The sequence below is a fragment of the Brachionichthys hirsutus genome, chromosome 2 (genome assembly GCF_040956055.1).
Source record: "Brachionichthys hirsutus isolate HB-005 chromosome 2, CSIRO-AGI_Bhir_v1, whole genome shotgun sequence".
Classification (NCBI taxonomy): domain Eukaryota; kingdom Metazoa; phylum Chordata; class Actinopteri; order Lophiiformes; family Brachionichthyidae; genus Brachionichthys; species Brachionichthys hirsutus.
In genome coordinates, this window is record NC_090898.1 from 16,575,273 (window position 1) to 16,592,174 (window position 16,902).

The window sequence follows — 16,902 nt, forward strand, 5'->3', positions numbered from 1 at the left end:
TCAACAGAATGACGTCACCGGTACTTATTAAAATATGAATTTAATCCGTTTTCCGGTCAGCTAAGCGTCATTCTCGCCGTCCTGGAGGCTGGAGGTGAACCGTTTCCGTCCGGGTGGCGACAGCTCGCAGCTTCCGCTTCGTCTTCGGGCTTCAGGCGGCGCTGAATTCTGGTTGGCCCACAGCTGCAGCCAATCAGAACGCGTGGTGAGTTCACGTGCTCCTTAAAAGCTAGGAAATAGGAGCATTACCGGTAAATCACTGTTATTGTTAGTTCCGGCGGGGTTAGAGCGATTTCCGGGAAGTGTTTAATAATATTAAAGTGTTCATACGCAGCCGGTCCCGAACCCGGACCCGGATACGTGCAGACGGTTGCGGGAGAACTTTGCCAGAATTAAGCACGCCATCAACTCCAAGGTTGATTTGCTGTGGCGACAAGAAGAAGTTTAATATGTGTTTATATATTTATATTATGTCCGAGATTTGTCTACGAGACGCAAAGAGAAACACAAAGTTTTGATCCGGGAGTCTATTTAAAAAGAGAAAACAGAGAAGTAATCTTCAGGAGAATAAAGTATCCCGGTAATCAGGATTTGTTTTAAATGTACGCCCCAATGGCTTCACCTGCAGGTTATAAGATTTATCAAGGGGGTTATGTAAATAGTATTGTAACTAATTAGCATGTTTTTGTTATCACCAGTGTAATAAGCGTCGCGGCTGGTCATTGAAGAGGGACGTTAACGGTTTGCATTGGAAGAATTCCGCGACAGGAAACACGGCAACCCCGTTGTCAAGAGCATCGAGGTCCATTCGTGTATTCGATCCACTGAGCTCAGCTTCCCCGAGACATCGTCCGTGTCGGTTATTCTCTACGACCAGCTCTGGATGGAGGCAACAAAGATGTCCCGAAGTAAAACATACGACGCAGACGTCCAAAAATTGAGAACAATTTATTTTAAAGCACAAAAACATTATAAAATAGATGGTTAAACAGAACGGTGCGCTAAAACAAACATCATCTGTTGAATCAAAAGCAGAATTAAATACAACGTAAACACAAATAAATCATTTAAATGGTTAGGATTGTTTATTGATGATGATATGACTTCTAAACAATTTAAACAATGAACTCATGTTTGTGTATTTAATTATACCTTTGATGTGCAGGAATCCTAAATTTGTTGCGTCCTCGTGAAGACGCGTTACAAAAACAACAGATCTAAAACATCATTCACACAATTCCAAATCTTTCCGCACGCTTCAGTTTCTTTGCCTGGAGAAAAGCAAAAAAAACACAAAAAAATTCATCCTCTGTAATTTCATCCACTGTGATGAAACACGGAAGCAACTGTACGAAAGACGAACCTCGACATCGGCAGAACCGGCTGAGCCCGAGCTCGTTACGGCCCCGAATCTCTCCTTCCGTTTTTTCATCCTTTCATTCGCTTCAATCTGGAAAACAAAGGAGAAGTGAACGACGTTGATCCGAGACGACTTCAGCGTGCGCCCGGGCCGATAATCACCTTCTGTGAAACGGAGGAAACGTTCATCCCAAATCGCTCTGCCCTCTTTTTCAGCTGATCGATGTTCACCTTGCAGAGAAACACAAAATCTCATCCTTTCCAATCCCTCGCCGGAGGAATGAAATAATAAACCGTTTCACACTTACAGCAGGTTTGCTCTTTGCTACGGCGCCTGTTTGGTGACATGAAGATGTGGGAGAGGAAACGGAGAGGAAACGTTTACGTCGGTCTGGATGGATGCTGGGGATTAGTACATTAGTAAGACTCGGCAGCAACAGACCTGGAGAGGGACTGGAAGCCTCCACTGGGGTGCCAAACCTGAATCAAAAGATCACAATCATTTCAAAATGGCAAAGCACGGATCGTTTTTAAATCTAAATCCACGTTAAAACCCATTTAGAACCGAACGTTCCTCTAAAATAGTCCCAGAGCGGCGACGCCTCACCTCGCTGCACGGATGGCCTTCTTGCTCTCAGCCGTTGGAGGCAAGCTGAATCGTTCCGCTCTCTTCTGAAGCCTCTGCTCAACAGAAGGAGACATTTAGGAGCAGGAACACGTTCTGCTCAGAGGAGCTCGGGTCAGCGGTTTATTTATTAACACCTAATTATGTCACGGACCTCGCTGGCAGACGGCGGAGGAGATATTTTCACCACCTTCTTTTCTGCAGGTCTGAAAGGAAAACGTGAAAAGACGAGGAATGAGGCAACATTGATGCCACGATGGTGAAAATGAACGACCAATCACAGACATTCTACATGATATCTCACGAGCGAATCTCAGACAACTCGGTCGTAGGTTCAAGAAAACTAAAAACGACATCACGAGATGTTTGGAACACAGCAAACTGGCAGACCTTGTTAGTTAAAATGGAGACAGACGTACATTTCAGCAGGAGGCTCGGGATCCTTGCTGGCTTTTACATCGTTGGCACTTTCCTCTTTGGCGAAGTCCTAAAAATAAGATAGAGAAAACTCTCTGTGTGTGTCATCGGGGGGCCGAGAATGCAAGTGAAACGCAAATCGTCCCCTTACCTCCGTATCCTCGGCCAGCACCTCGTCGACATCCACGTCTTCGTCTGCGGTTCGGATTACGAGATGAGAAATGTCCCACCAGAGGGAAGCAGAGAGGAGGAGGCCAGATCAGATCACAAATTTAATCAGAGAAGGCAGGAGAAATGAGGCGCAGCCCCTCGTAGCTACCCCACGCAGAAACACGGCGGCTCGCTCTCACCGGGCTCCTCGATGTAGGCCTGCAGTCTGGCAATGAGGTCCCCTTTGTTCCCCTTGGTGTCCAGACCTCGGGCCTCACATTCCTGCCTCAGTTCAGCAAGCTGCACACGGGAGGAAGCCAAACACACGTTAAATGCAACAAGCACCACTTTTTTAACTTTGCCGTTCTATTAAAGGTTTTTCACTGGAGACTAATAATTTAATCACAAAAATAAACCAGCACAAGATATAAATATTTTGGCGGTTGCTACGAGCACCAGAACCCGCTAGCGCGTTCGCGTTCTCTGTCGGCACGAAGGAGCCTCTAAATGAGATCATAAATGTGTGCGGCTCGCTTAAACTTCGAGTTCCGGTGAAAGTTTAAATCAATAAAACATTTATTTAAAGTATCCATTAGCTGCCTGTCGAGCTAATCGATTTTAACAACGCGTGTTCGTTTTTAGCTCGCTGCGGCTAGCTAGGTTCGATTCGCGGGGGAACGAACAACGTGAAGCTACGCCGGTTAGCATCCTTCCGAACCGGAACAGCCGCCATTGTCCTGCGGACCCAAAAGAACCGCGTGAGCCCGTCCGCTGCTGTTAGAACTAACGACGGCTACAAGACGAAACAAAAACGCTCCGTAAAATGACCGAACGCATCTAATAAATACATTTTTATGTTCCCACCAACCTTTAGCTTGTGCAGCTCCACTACTTCGGCCATCTTGCGTTGTTGACGTAGTACTTCCTCCAATCACAATGCAGAGGCTCTTCTACCCGGACATCCCCATTGAAGCGGCGTTATTACACAGCGACACCACCCGGACAGATCGGCGAACTGCAGGCGTCTGGAAATACAAACAGAAGGACAAATACTATTTTCAAGTTGTTTATTGCCTGCTAACAATGAAAGAAAATTCACGAACAAAGATTTATAGTGGTGATTTATTATAAATATTACGTGATATAAGTTCTTAATACAAGATTGATCACTCTGCATATAGTAAGATACTGTTTGTGGTGTATTAAGGTTTATATTTATGATTTTAATTTGATGGCTCTTTGGAGAAAAGGTGATTTTTTTTTGTTTCGCCTTTCTGTGCTAGTTGCTTTTTTTACTTTCATGAAGCACACCAGAAAGTATACTTCCTGTCTATAATCTATTCTATTCAGAAATTTGGCGTTTCGGTATTTCTTAATATTGGTGCTACTGCATGCAAGCTTGACTTGTTCGTTTTTTTTAAATATTATTTGATGCACACATCTTGCCAACTGCACTAAAATAACATGCCTCACAGTGTGCATGGATATATATATAAAAAAAAAAATTAAGGGTCACAAATGCATTCATTCAAGGAGAGATCCATGGCAACGGCAGATGAAACAAGTCTAAAAAGGTTTGCTGTGAATTCTGATATTGTGTAAAAAGAGGTTTAAATGGTGTCACAGCTTGGCATATGATATTGAAACAAAAAATCGCTCGACAAAATTTCCGTTTGGTCCTCGGGGGACAAAGCCGGATGAATTTAGGGAGTCACAAGTGCTTCAGTAATCCTCATTAATGTCACATTCCTCCCATTTTGGTTTCCAAAGCACAGTCACTCCTTGCAGATGAAGTGACCTGCTGTTCTAATCACACACAGCAGCCACTCCAGCGACACTGCAAGATATCAGGGATTAGATTTCATCACATCATCAAAAATATATAAACTCTATTTTGAGCTCATCAATATCTTTGGAATATTACATACTTATTTTAGAGAAATTGACAGCAAATAATAATAAATAATGTTAATTTTACTGTAAATCAAGAAATGCTGATTCTAGTAGCCATTTATGAGACTATTTTGTATTAAAAAGCACATTCTTTACGAAATTGGTAGCTAAATGTTTTCATCGCTTTGATATGTTTTTAAGTTCATTTTAATTTTTGGAAAAAGTATTTTTAATAAAGTCTTATTAATATATTATTACACAATGCTTGTACTTTGTAAAATATTCATGCTTGTAATAATATGCAAAAATACTTAATACAGGACCACAATTCCTGGATACTTATAAAGTTACATATGGAAAAAAGTACAGAAATATTGCAGTAGAATTCTGCAGAAAAAAATATTGTTAATTATTACTTCATAAAGTCAAATTATAAGCACGATTTATTTGTTTTATCTTGTAAAAATGAAATGAATTGATCAACTTGATGGATGCATGCAAACTTAATGTATAATAGTGCACCATGCAAGCTCATCATTTATTTCAAATAAACCTACAAACTACTGACAGCCGTGAGATGCATAGTGGCACAAATGTGGTGTAAACTTAAAATAATGTATGTCATGGTTTGTGTAAATATCCTAATTGCATTAAACTATATGTAAATCACTGCTTAATCAGATTCATATTTGAGTTGTACGCTGGAAAGTCTTTTGTTCGATTCGTGCACTCGAGCCTGACTCGTGATCCCTTTTGCCTTTGTTATGTGATTATGTCGTTCTTTCTCTGCTGTAATCCCCAAAATGGGTTCTTGTTGTAAATGCACGAATCACAGCCGGAGGAGGGTCCGTCTGCGGGGCTTCATCAGGAAGGGGGGCTTCCTCCCACGGCCAGCAGCTTATAAAGCCTCTTCCTGGGTCTCCTGGCGCTCCGAGGAGGGCCAGTCCATCGAGAGGAGGCGCTGGGACGATGCGGGGCGTCCTGCTGCTGGTGCTGCTGGCTGGAGTTTCACACGCTGCAGCGAGTGAGTAGAGAGAATCACTTTTACACTACATGTCATTTCAACAGGAACGCTCTACTCAGCCACCAAGAATCGGACCTGACTCGTTTAATCCTTTGATTCTTAATTTAAAGGATACATTTAAAAAAATGGTCAGGTCTGTCTGACTCTGCATCGCTGACATCGATCCACGTACGCAGTGACACAAATAAAACCATCGTTGAAACAGCAAAGATTTGAACCCTGAGGTCAATATGGAGCAAGATTATTCTGGAATGCAAGATGAATTCATAATCACGCTCAAATTCTGATTCTCATCTCGAATCCTAATTTAAAAGTCACCTGGTTGAACTGTGATAAACGCTCAGCTGAGTGTCAGGTGGAAAGGATCGAAGGGACAAAGGAATTGGGTTGAGAATAAAACTAAACTTTTTAATTTAACTAAAAACGGATTTAAACCTAAATTATTGTGTTTCACTGAACTCTTTATTCCCAATAGATTACTTTTTTATATACCCAAGTGATGTAAAATCTCGCTAGATTAAGGATTGATTTGTTTTATTTCACTGATATTAGCTGGACAATTTACACCATATTAATAATAAGCACAAAATTAGAAGGATTTTAAAATATGTTCTGTTGTGTTCAATGCCATTTGCTAATGTTTCATATTGCAGAGCCCAAAAACCGTTTTATTCGCTATCCATCATGGAACAATAAGATGTACCCAATCTGGAAAGATGGAGACCCGCGGTTCCAAGACTCGTGGAAAGGTACTTCTTCACATCATTCATATAATCCCTCAATAGGATTCATATCTTTGGTAGCTATTGCGGGAGAAAATCGAACTTCCTCTGAAAACGTTTGTCCCCATTGCTCCGCGTTTCCCCGCCCCTTCATCCAGGGGGGAGAATGATTTTCAACGTTGGGAACGACTCACCGACTCTGACTGGAGCCAAAGTGACGTTCACCATCGACCTGGAGTTCCCACATCGCCAAAGAGAGCGTCCCGATGGAGACGTTGTTTGGACTGAAGACTGCGTGATCAATGGTAGCACAACATGTGCAGACAGACACACACCCTTCACAATAGACCCGTTACTGTAACGTGCTTCAGCAATAGTTCAATATAAGATAACGTTTTATTCTCTTCTCACATCCACTCAACCTTTTCATGTAATAAAAACCATCCTTGAAATATAATCTAAGGGTCTCATTAGGACTTTAAATTGTCATTGTCACTCAATGTTTTACTCCTGAGAATAATCATTTAATGGTGTTTTATCTGACTTTAAGATGTGTTTATTTTTTAAATAATCTAAATTACACCAGTTGACAGCCGGGGCAGCAGGGGGCGCTGTTACATTTCATCTTGCCTGAACTGTTTTAACGTTTACGTCCGTAAATAATAGAAGTGAGTTTCTATTTAAGCATTTAATTTCTTAATAAAACATATTTATCAACATAAATAAACGAGGCCTGACATTCACCTATAATAACAGCTTGTTACGTGTTACTATAATGAGCTAGCTAGCGCCATCATCGCCCGGCTTGATGGATAGCGCAGTTTAGCATGTCATGCTAACGGGCTATATTACTGATAGTGAAGAAGAACTAGCACGCTAACATGCTATACAGAGGTTGTGTATGTCATCGTGTACTTGTTAGGCTATTAGCGTTAGCATGTTACTAAAAGGCTTTAGCCCCGTTTGGATTTCTTGTCACAGGAACAGGCTACCGGGAGTCTGAGCCGGTGTACCCGACCCAGAACACGGACTGGGCGGCGGTGTTTCCTGATGGGACGCCGGTTGAGCAGGACAAGAAGCCGAGCTATGTGTTTGTCTGGAAGGCCTGGGGTGAGTGGGACGTCGTCCCTGGTGTCCATGGCAACAGGGTTTCCGCTGTGACCTCAGCATGACCCAGGAGGGATCGCACAGGAGCCTCGTCATGTGATCTGATTATAACGTTTTATCCTCAGTGTGTGCATGTATAATAATTAGCATCAAACTAATTATTGTTTTTATTATAACTCACGTAGTTGTGTCACCACAACCGATAATATGTTAATGATACATTTTTAAAACAATGTTAAATTAGACAAAAGTTTGGGCTGCGTTTTTAACTCCCTTCTGTGTGTACTGTATATCTTCCTCTTATTCCATATTTCTTAATAAAGCTGATAAATACTGATAAAATACTTCTACCTGGCAGGTCGGTACTGGCAGGTGGCAGATGGCTCCTCCTCCTCCCTGACGGTCAGCACGGATGACGTCCCGCTGGGCTCCTACGCCATGGACGTGGTTATCTACCACTACCGGAGCAAGGAGAAGTTCATTCCGCTGGGATATGCCTCCTCTCAGTTCTCCATCACCGGTGAGTCGCAGACTCTCGTTGGAAATCGAGAGAAATCCCCGGTTTCGTAGATATTCTCTTTTTCTTATATTTATCTCGACAGATCAAATCCCCTTCGCTGTCTCCCTGGACCAGGTGAACGACATCGTGGCCGGAGACATGCGCTTCATCCGGAACAGAGCGATCGCCTTCACCGTCACGCTGCACGACCCCAGCGACTACCTCGGCGGCGCAGACATCACCTTCAACTGGGAGTTTGGCGACGAAAGCGGAGCCCTCATATCCAGGGAGCTGACTGTGACTCACACCTACGTCGACTCGGGCTCATTCAAGCCTCGGGTGGTGATCCAGGCGGTCATCCCGGACAAGGCCTGTGGCCCACCGGCTGAGGCCACCACCGAGGCCCCCAGGCCCGCGACAGGTGAGGACACAATGCTGCAGTTCCCAGGAGGATGGAGGAGGGGGCGGGGGGGATGCGTTTCTGGGATATTTTATGTGCCGCAGTTTAAATAAAGCAACAAAAAAGATGTAGAATAAACTGAATGGATACTAGCTATCAGGTAGCAAAGACTCCAGGAAATACCTGGCCAGAATTCCACCTTCCTGTTTATGCTAAGCTAAGCTAACCAGCAGTTTACTGAATATCAGAACGCTATTGATCCTCTCATCAAACTAGCTCATGTACCTCAGCTCCTCATGCATACATCTAAGCTGAGTTCTCTCCGTGCCAGTTAAATCTCCCGGACTGGTTTCCACCATGGCAACCGGTCTGAACGTCAGCATGGTTCGTTTGGTTGCCACCGCGGCCGGTCCTCTCTCCTCCATCGGCGGGGACCTGCCTCCTGAAGGTGAGCCTCAGATCGAGGTCCACGAGCCTGATCGCAGCATCAACCGGATTCCTCAACGTTAAATGTGATGGAAATGTTGGAGAAGCGCCACCAGAACGTGAACCAGGCGTACCCGACCGAAAAGTAGATCCTGGTCCGTCGCCTGGCTTCCAGTTTCCTCGTCTGATTTTCTGTTGGTGCAGTTCACTTACACTCAACGGCTGATGAGGACGTTACACGCTAGCCACATGGCTAACACAGCAAAAGGAGAGGATGCGCTTCGACCGGTTGGTTTTAACTCCGGTTAACTCCGGTTATTCTCAGCAGTGAGGCGACCGGCGGCGCTGACGGGCCGGGCTAAGAGGACAGTTGAAGACGACCCCTCGGACGACGACTGTGTGATTTATCGTTACGGGTCCTTCAGTGCCGGCATCGAGGTGTTTGGTGAGTTTGCTATTTGGGCCTCGCTCATCCAGATGTGACGTGTATTCCCAAGCGACCGTCTCCTCCCCTCTGGGTTTTTAGAGGGAATCGAGAAGGTGGCGATCGTCCACATGGACAATGTTGTGACGGCGACGCCTGAAATGGACAGGAATGTGTTGGACATCACCGTTACGTGCCAGGGAAGGTAAACCTTCCTGCTGCTTCTCCCCCGAGCCTTTATTCCCTTTGAATCTTTTGCTCACCGGAGCGTCGCCTCTCTAAGCAGCCTTCCTAAGGAGGTGTGCAGCGTGATTCTGGACGCAGAGTGCTTCAGGCCGATTCACACCACGTGCAACATGGTGGCGCCCTCCAACCAGTGCCAGCTGGTTCTACGCAACTTCTTCAACCACTCCGGCGTCTACTGCATCAACGTGTCACTGGCAAATGACGTCAGCTTGGCCGCCACCAGCGCTAAAGTCAAGGTTACCATGGGTACGCAGCGTCGCCACCTAACAACAATCCACATGAAGTGTTTCCTGGACTGCATCCTGATTCTGGGTTCTCTGTTTCAGGCCCAGGGATTTCCTCTCCTGGAAGCGTTGCTACGGTGTTGGGAGTCCTGCTGCTCGTTGTAGCCCTGGGAACGGTGGCATATTCTTACAAGTAGGAATTGTACCATTCTACTTTGGGACATATTCAATTCAATGTTATTTATATAGCGCCAGATCACAACAGAAAGTCATCTCAAGGCACGTTACAGGAGTAGCAGGGAAAAACAGAACCCGACAGACGCCATCTAGTTCAACTACAACACTAGAACAAACATTTCTGAGATGTTTTGGCCCAAGAACTGGAACCTCAGTTTTATTTCACTTTAATAACAGGAAGTTGTTGGTCATCCAGGAGTTAATGTCCTTAAGGCACGTCTGAAGTCTAACCAACTGATCGACTTTCTCTGGCTGAACTGACACTAATTGTGTATCGTCTGCATAGCAGTGGACATTTGTGCTGTCTTTCTTAATAATGTTACCTAAGGGAAGCATATATAGCGTGAATAAAATAGGTCCAAGCACCGAACCCTGCGGAACACCATATTTAACTTCAGTGTATGTAGAAGATTTATCAAACTGAATCTATCAGATAAATATGATCTAAGCCAGTTCAACGTAGCTATGCTAGTCTAGACTCGTCTGAGATTCCATGACAGGATCCAGACCACCGGATTCTGCAGAGACACAGCCCGATAAACAATCGATCGCTCCCATGTGGATCATTTCCTGCGAGTGTTTAACCTCCTCAACCAAACATTCTCAACCCGTCTGCATTCTACCCAACAGCCGCCTTCAGTCCTACCGTCCCCTGAAGGACGACACGACAGCGTCTGCAGGCCCCCAGCCTGGCCGGGCTCCCGGCTGCTCTGGGGCCTCTCTGTTCTGGAACCTTCTGAACAGACGGGGGGCCGTGGACGACGGCCCTCTGCTGCAGGACAAGCCGGTCTGATGCCTCCAAATATAAAACCAAACGTCACATTTGCAGGCTATTCAACCCTGGAAGGTCCTTTTTTATACTTTTTTCTAAACATTTCCGAAATGAAAAATGGATGAATGTGAATCGAACATGTCCTGGAATCATAGAAGATGCACTCTTTTTTTTACCGACTTGAAGTGTCATGCTTTCATTAGGAAAAGATGAATTTGTGTTTGTTTCCAATAAAGTTTACTCCAAACACTTCTGTAGTTCCCTTCCTGTTTTCCTTGTATATATAATAATAATCCCCTTAATTAACAGACAACCAAATCTGCACGTCACAGGAGTTTTATTTGGAACGGAGCCACACTGATCAGAGACTTTTTGGAATGCATTCAAAACATTACAATTGTTTTCTGTTTCGCTAACGCCTTCGTGTTTAACTTAATACTCCTCTCCTTCCTCATCCCCCTCACCCTCGATGCTATCGACTCCAACCTCCTCGTAATCCTTCTCCAGAGCCGCCATGTCCTCCCTGGCCTCGGAGAACTCCCCTTCCTCCGTGCCCTCGCCCACATACCAGTGGACGAAGGCACGCTTGGCGTACATCAGGTCGAACTTGCTTTGTATTGACTTGACATGCAATATCTTTCAATAAAAATGAAATGTATATATATAACGTGGAAAATCAAGAATATGGCACAATGGATCATTGGGATTTTAAAATATCATAAACATGAGCCTGTCAGGATGCATCCCTTCATCTCCATATCGCTGATAGGTGCATTGATCCAGCACTTAATTAGTGACCATCCCGGCGTCTATTTTGCTGCTGAGGCTCGGCATGGCGTCCAGCCAGTCTTTGTCCCACATGTCAGTGATGTCATTCTGTGTGGGTTGATCACGTGACTTCTTGCCTGCCCGTCTCTGCTGTTTAACATGGATTCTGCTTCTGGCCAGTTTGAGGAATGGAAATTGCCTGAATTGCATTTCATATGACAAAATGTTTTGAAATGAAGGATTTGAAAGTCACACTCTGGCTCCGGCATTCACACGAAATCCTCGCCCTTTGAGCTCCATCGTTTGCTGCAGGCAATGAAAGAGCAGGATTTCTTGAGAGGAACGCCCTCGACTCCAGTCCTCCTCCTCCTCCCTCCTCTCGTTGCAGCAGCTGAGAGACAGGGAGTGTCTGAGCAGCTGAGAGGGAGAATGAGAATGCTGGAGAGACGGGCGTGGTCCATTGAAAGCGACCGCACTGCCTCCTTCAAACAGGGAACGTGACACCAGCAGCAAAGCGAGCAAAGCGCATGTCCCATCTGTCACGGCAGAGTCCCCTTCGTCTTCTTCTTCCTCCTCTTCCGGGGTCGCCACAGCAAATCAACCTTATAGTCGATTGCATGCTTCATTCTGGCAGCGTTTTACGCCGGATGCTATTCCGGCCGCGGCCCTCTGGGGACCGGCTCTAGCGCGATGCTACCGTGATGCCTCAGAGGCTGCAGAGAGCCCCTTACTAAACACGAGGCCCAATCGTTGCATCTGCACAACCTAAAGCCTGAAATCATCATCATCATCATCAGTGGGCGGCTGAGAGAAGAAACAGACTTTGCTCTTATTCCAGGCTCTTACTTTGCAGGGCAGTAGCAAACAGGCGCAAAAGCTCGATAACATCCAGATTCAAGCAGAGAGAAAAGGCAAAACGGGAAATAAAGGGAGACATTAAAGTAAAAAAAACAATGTTTTCAAGCTAAGAACTGCTTTTAATGAGTCTATTATTTCCCAAACGGTATAAAGTCCTTTCACAGATTCAGGAGCTGCTCCATGGAACTCATCTTAATCTGGGTTATTCCCAGCTGCTCCACATTCACCGAGGAGTTATTCCTCCCACTGGGACCGCTGTCATGGCGTTCCCTCTGCTGTTAGCAACCGGGTTGCTTTACGGCCTGTGGGTTTTCCGGGCTCTTCTCTGGGACCACTAGAGCGCAGTTTATGGTCTTTCTTATTGAACTTTTAAGACAGACACCAAAAGCACATCCAGCAACGTAACCACCTCACGTTTCTGTGGCACAATGGAAGAGGTGTAGTGTGTTTCCATGGAGCCCTCTGGGGCCCCGGAGGCCCCGGCCCGTCACCCCGACATGTTTTTTTTTTTTAAACATTGGTTTCGTAAGAGGACAGCAAGTCTCTGGGAAAAGAAACGGCAGAAGCTCGGCACACGGGAGGTTTAAAATGGGTCACGTGACTAGGAGATAAAGCAGCTCTGTGAGGATTCTAGGCTGTATCCAGGCAACTGCGTTATTCGTTTCCTAGCAACCGCTAAATCCTTGGAGGATGGCGGGGGGTTGGGCGTCTGCGGCTCAGCCTGTCCCTCTTCATGTGAGGGTGCAGTTTGACCTCTTTTATCTCGCTGAGACTGAAACTGTGATGAGAATACTTTAAATAAAATCACACGTGAACAAAGATGCTTTTAAATGAAATGGAAAATGTTTGACAAATTACACGGAGGAGCAAAGATTATTAAGCATCAAAAACAGAAATGAGATTTCAAGCTGCTCCTGACATTTTGTATGAACTGGAGACACATTTTATTGTTGCTGCATTTGCGGCAGGATGTCAGATGAAGGCAGCATCAGTACCGGATCGTGGTGCGATTTGTCTCAAGGAGCTTTAAAATGGATCACAATGAGTCCACTATGAGGCCTGCTGGCATTTAAAAACAGCCACTTATGACTTATTGAAACATTTTGTCTCTAGACTACCCTGTTTTGTCCTTTCTAAGCTTCAATTTAAAACTGATTTATACTTTAATCAGCTCACGCAATCTATTTTCAAAATGGCGGACTAGGCCTGTCTGAAACCAGCACGAAGAATGAAAATTACGCAGCATTTTCTTTACAATGAGCAGCAGCAAGCTAGCAGAGTAACGGTCACGGAAGGATGGAAGGAGGCGGGTGGGGCTCGAGAGGCGGTCGGAGGAGCGCGAGACGCTCTCACCCAATAGGATGGCTTCAAATGATAGACTGACACGGCGTCGACCAATAGATGTCGAGCAGGCGTCGCGCGACCACTCCTCTCGTATAAATAGAACCCTCCATCCGAATTTGTGCCATTACAGTTTACACCGACCCTGTAGCAGTCGCGCTGTAAGATTCCTCGTCCGACATCTTTCCCCTCTTTCTTCGTGTCGTGCCGACATGGTAAGAGCAGCTTTTTACTTCGGGAAATAGTCACGTTTTAGGGCTAACAATGGTTGGATGGAGGATGGAGAGAGATCCGAACAAACATGCTAACTATAACTTGTGTTTTTATCTCTTGCTAGGACATTTTCTGGTGTAACTGCGTTCGTTGTTATTGATACACGACAGAAAAGTGAAAAAAAAAAAAAGATTTTCATCAGATTAGAAATAATCAGATTAATAACACGGTAAAATACCGACTGTTATTGTACTGTCCCCCGCCCCGTAGCATCGCTGCTCGTTAGGGGTTGTCATTGTGCACGGAACAAAGCGCCGGGCGGGGGTGCAGGGAGGTGCCTCCTCCTGCACCGACTCCTCACCTCCGATAGGGGGCGGATGCATTGACTGTATTGCAGCGATTGGCTCCGGCTGGATGAGCCCGTGACGTTTTGTTCTCTCCTGCCCCAGCGTGAGTGCATCTCCATCCACGTCGGTCAGGCTGGCGTCCAGATCGGAAACGCCTGCTGGGAGCTGTACTGTCTGGAGCACGGGATCCAGCCGGACGGACAGATGCCCAGCGACAAGACCATCGGAGGAGGAGATGACTCTTTCAACACCTTCTTCAGCGAGACCGGGGCTGGAAAGCACGTCCCCCGGGCGGTCTTTGTGGACCTGGAGCCCACCGTCATCGGTGAGTGTTCTCTCCAGCGGCCGTTGGTTGTTGTAAACTGCGGTTGTTGCAGCGTGCGCTTTCCTCCTCGTAGACGAGGTGCGCACTGGGACCTACCGCCAGCTTTTCCACCCAGAACAGCTGATTACAGGCAAGGAGGACGCCGCCAACAACTACGCCCGCGGACACTACACAATCGGCAAGGAGATCATCGACATCGTCTTGGACCGGATCCGTAAGCTGGTGTGTGTTTAGTCAGCAGGAACCGTTTTGCTCCAGAATATCTCGTGCGTGATCATCCCCCCCCCCTCCGTCCCCCCCCCCCCCTCCGTCCTCAGGCTGACCAGTGCACGGGCCTTCAGGGCTTCCTGGTGTTCCACAGCTTCGGAGGCGGCACCGGCTCCGGTTTCACCTCCCTGCTGATGGAGCGTCTCTCCGTGGACTACGGCAAGAAGTCCAAGCTGGAGTTCTCCATCTACCCGGCCCCCCAGGTGTCCACCGCCGTGGTGGAGCCCTACAACGCCATCCTGACCACCCACACCACCCTGGAGCACTCCGACTGCGCCTTCATGGTGGACAACGAGGCCATCTACGACATCTGCCGCAGGAACCTGGACATCGACCGCCCCAGCTACACCAACCTGAACAGGCTGATCGGTCAGATCGTGTCCTCCATCACCGCCTCCCTCCGTTTCGACGGCGCCCTCAACGTTGACCTGACGGAGTTCCAGACCAACCTGGTGCCGTATCCTCGCATCCACTTCCCTCTGGCGACCTACGCCCCGGTCATCTCTGCTGAGAAGGCCTACCACGAGCAGCTCTCAGTGGCAGAGATCACCAACGCCTGCTTCGAGCCGGCCAATCAGATGGTGAAGTGCGACCCTCGCCACGGCAAGTACATGGCCTGCTGCCTGCTGTACCGCGGCGACGTGGTGCCCAAAGACGTCAACGCCGCCATCGCCACCATCAAGACCAAGCGCTCCATCCAGTTTGTGGACTGGTGCCCCACCGGCTTTAAGGTGGGCATCAACTACCAGCCGCCCACGGTGGTGCCCGGCGGAGACCTGGCCAAGGTCCAGAGGGCCGTGTGCATGCTCAGCAACACCACCGCCATCGCAGAGGCCTGGGCCCGCCTCGACCACAAGTTCGACCTGATGTACGCCAAGCGTGCCTTCGTCCACTGGTATGTGGGCGAGGGCATGGAGGAGGGGGAGTTCTCCGAGGCCAGGGAGGACATGGCGGCTCTGGAGAAGGATTACGAGGAGGTTGGAGTCGATAGCATCGAGGGTGAGGGGGATGAGGAAGGAGAGGAGTATTAAGTTAAACACGAAGGCGTTAGCGAAACAGAAGCCGTTCCAAATCATCTGTGACGTGAAGATTTTGTCGTCTGTTAATTATGAACCTTTTCCTGTTAATGTATGATTCCAAACATTGAAATGGATTTCAATTGAGTGTTTGTTTTTGTTCAAGCATTACAAAGAAAATGTATGTTTTGAAATGCCTCGTTCGAATAATGAGAAACGTTCCTGAAGGTCCAAATAAAACGCATCAAACCTGAAAATGTGTTCATCTGTTAATGGACTAATCGATCTAAAGTTTAGATCGATTCGTTTTGCTACACACCAGAGGACTACCACAATTAAAAATAAATATAAATGGGGAAAAAACGAAAATAAATATATATACATAAATAAATACAAAACAGTTAATAATATAAATAAAAAATATATAAAACAAGATTCAAATATTATATATAAAATAAATATATAAATATAATTAAATATCAATAAATAAATAAAAGCTCTGCTCTCAAATGTTTTTCATGCTGCAGACGAAAAAATGAGGGGGCGGTCTTAAGTGTGTCTTGGGATGAACTGCTCTCCTATTGGTTGATTGGCTTGTGGGTGCAGAAATTGACTCCTGGCAACAGCCACAACAGGAAGTCGCCACACGACTCTCAGTGGCGGTAACTATGGCTACAACCTCGTTATGGGATGTTGCTGATAGTTTACTGGGTCCTGAGTTTACAGGGACTTGTGTGAAGTTGTTGAGCAACTAAATATTCAAGCCGCAAGTTCTGGTGACGGTGGGCAGGTCGGCGGAGCCCGCCATGCAAGCCGTGAGACTTAACTTGTTGTTGTTGTCGATCAACCAATAGGAGAACAGTTCAACCCAAGACACGCTTAAGACCGCCCCCTCATTTGAATAAAAAACAAAAGCGACATTTTTCGCCTGCAGCATGAAAAAGAGCAGAGGTTTTATTTATTGATTGATATTTAATTATATTTATATATTTATTTTCGTATTTATTTCCACATATATTTTTTATTTTTGAATCTTGTTTTATATTTGTTAATTTATATTAACTGTTTTTTTTTGTTTGTTTTTTTGTTATTTATATGTATCTTTTTTTAAATTTTCGTTATTTGGTCCTCTTCCTTTCATGGGCCTCCCCCAAGCGGTCCTGCCATGGTGGTCTTGATTCTCTCTGAGAATACTCAGTTATTAGTGACTTAAATACATGATCTGAATAAATTGTAAGAAAA

General features: G+C 46.0%; 3 protein-coding genes across 3 annotated transcripts; 2 read left to right on the plus strand and 1 right to left on the minus strand.

Annotated features, from left to right (window-relative positions):
• Window positions 1–936: 936 nt before the first annotated feature.
• Window positions 937–3,473, minus strand: sarnp (SAP domain containing ribonucleoprotein). The gene is made up of 11 exons (XM_068747420.1): window positions 3,420–3,473; window positions 2,752–2,851; window positions 2,553–2,596; window positions 2,404–2,471; window positions 2,139–2,190; window positions 1,967–2,040; window positions 1,802–1,839; window positions 1,668–1,693; window positions 1,522–1,590; window positions 1,364–1,450; window positions 937–1,271 (listed from the first exon to the last, which is right to left on the minus strand). The coding sequence occupies exons 1-11, from the start codon at window positions 3,450–3,452 to the stop codon at window positions 1,230–1,232; spliced, it is 633 nt and encodes a 210-aa protein (XP_068603521.1). The 5' UTR covers window positions 3,453–3,473; the 3' UTR covers window positions 937–1,229.
• A 1,940-nt stretch (window positions 3,474–5,413) lies between these two features.
• Window positions 5,414–10,546, plus strand: LOC137899063 (melanocyte protein PMEL-like). Its single transcript, XM_068743074.1, has 12 exons — window positions 5,414–5,468; window positions 6,122–6,217; window positions 6,349–6,495; window positions 7,172–7,300; window positions 7,656–7,817; window positions 7,900–8,217; window positions 8,528–8,644; window positions 8,951–9,067; window positions 9,149–9,251; window positions 9,333–9,538; window positions 9,619–9,709; window positions 10,384–10,546. Exons 1-12 carry the CDS (start codon window positions 5,414–5,416, stop codon window positions 10,544–10,546), a joined length of 1,704 nt encoding a protein of 567 aa, XP_068599175.1.
• Window positions 10,547–14,241: 3,695 nt separating this feature from the next.
• Window positions 14,242–15,907, plus strand: LOC137904526 (tubulin alpha-1A chain-like). The gene is made up of 3 exons (XM_068748720.1): window positions 14,242–14,377; window positions 14,451–14,599; window positions 14,695–15,907. Exons 1-3 carry the CDS (start codon window positions 14,257–14,259, stop codon window positions 15,673–15,675), a joined length of 1,251 nt encoding a protein of 416 aa, XP_068604821.1. The 5' UTR covers window positions 14,242–14,256; the 3' UTR covers window positions 15,676–15,907.
• Window positions 15,908–16,902: the final 995 nt, after the last annotated feature.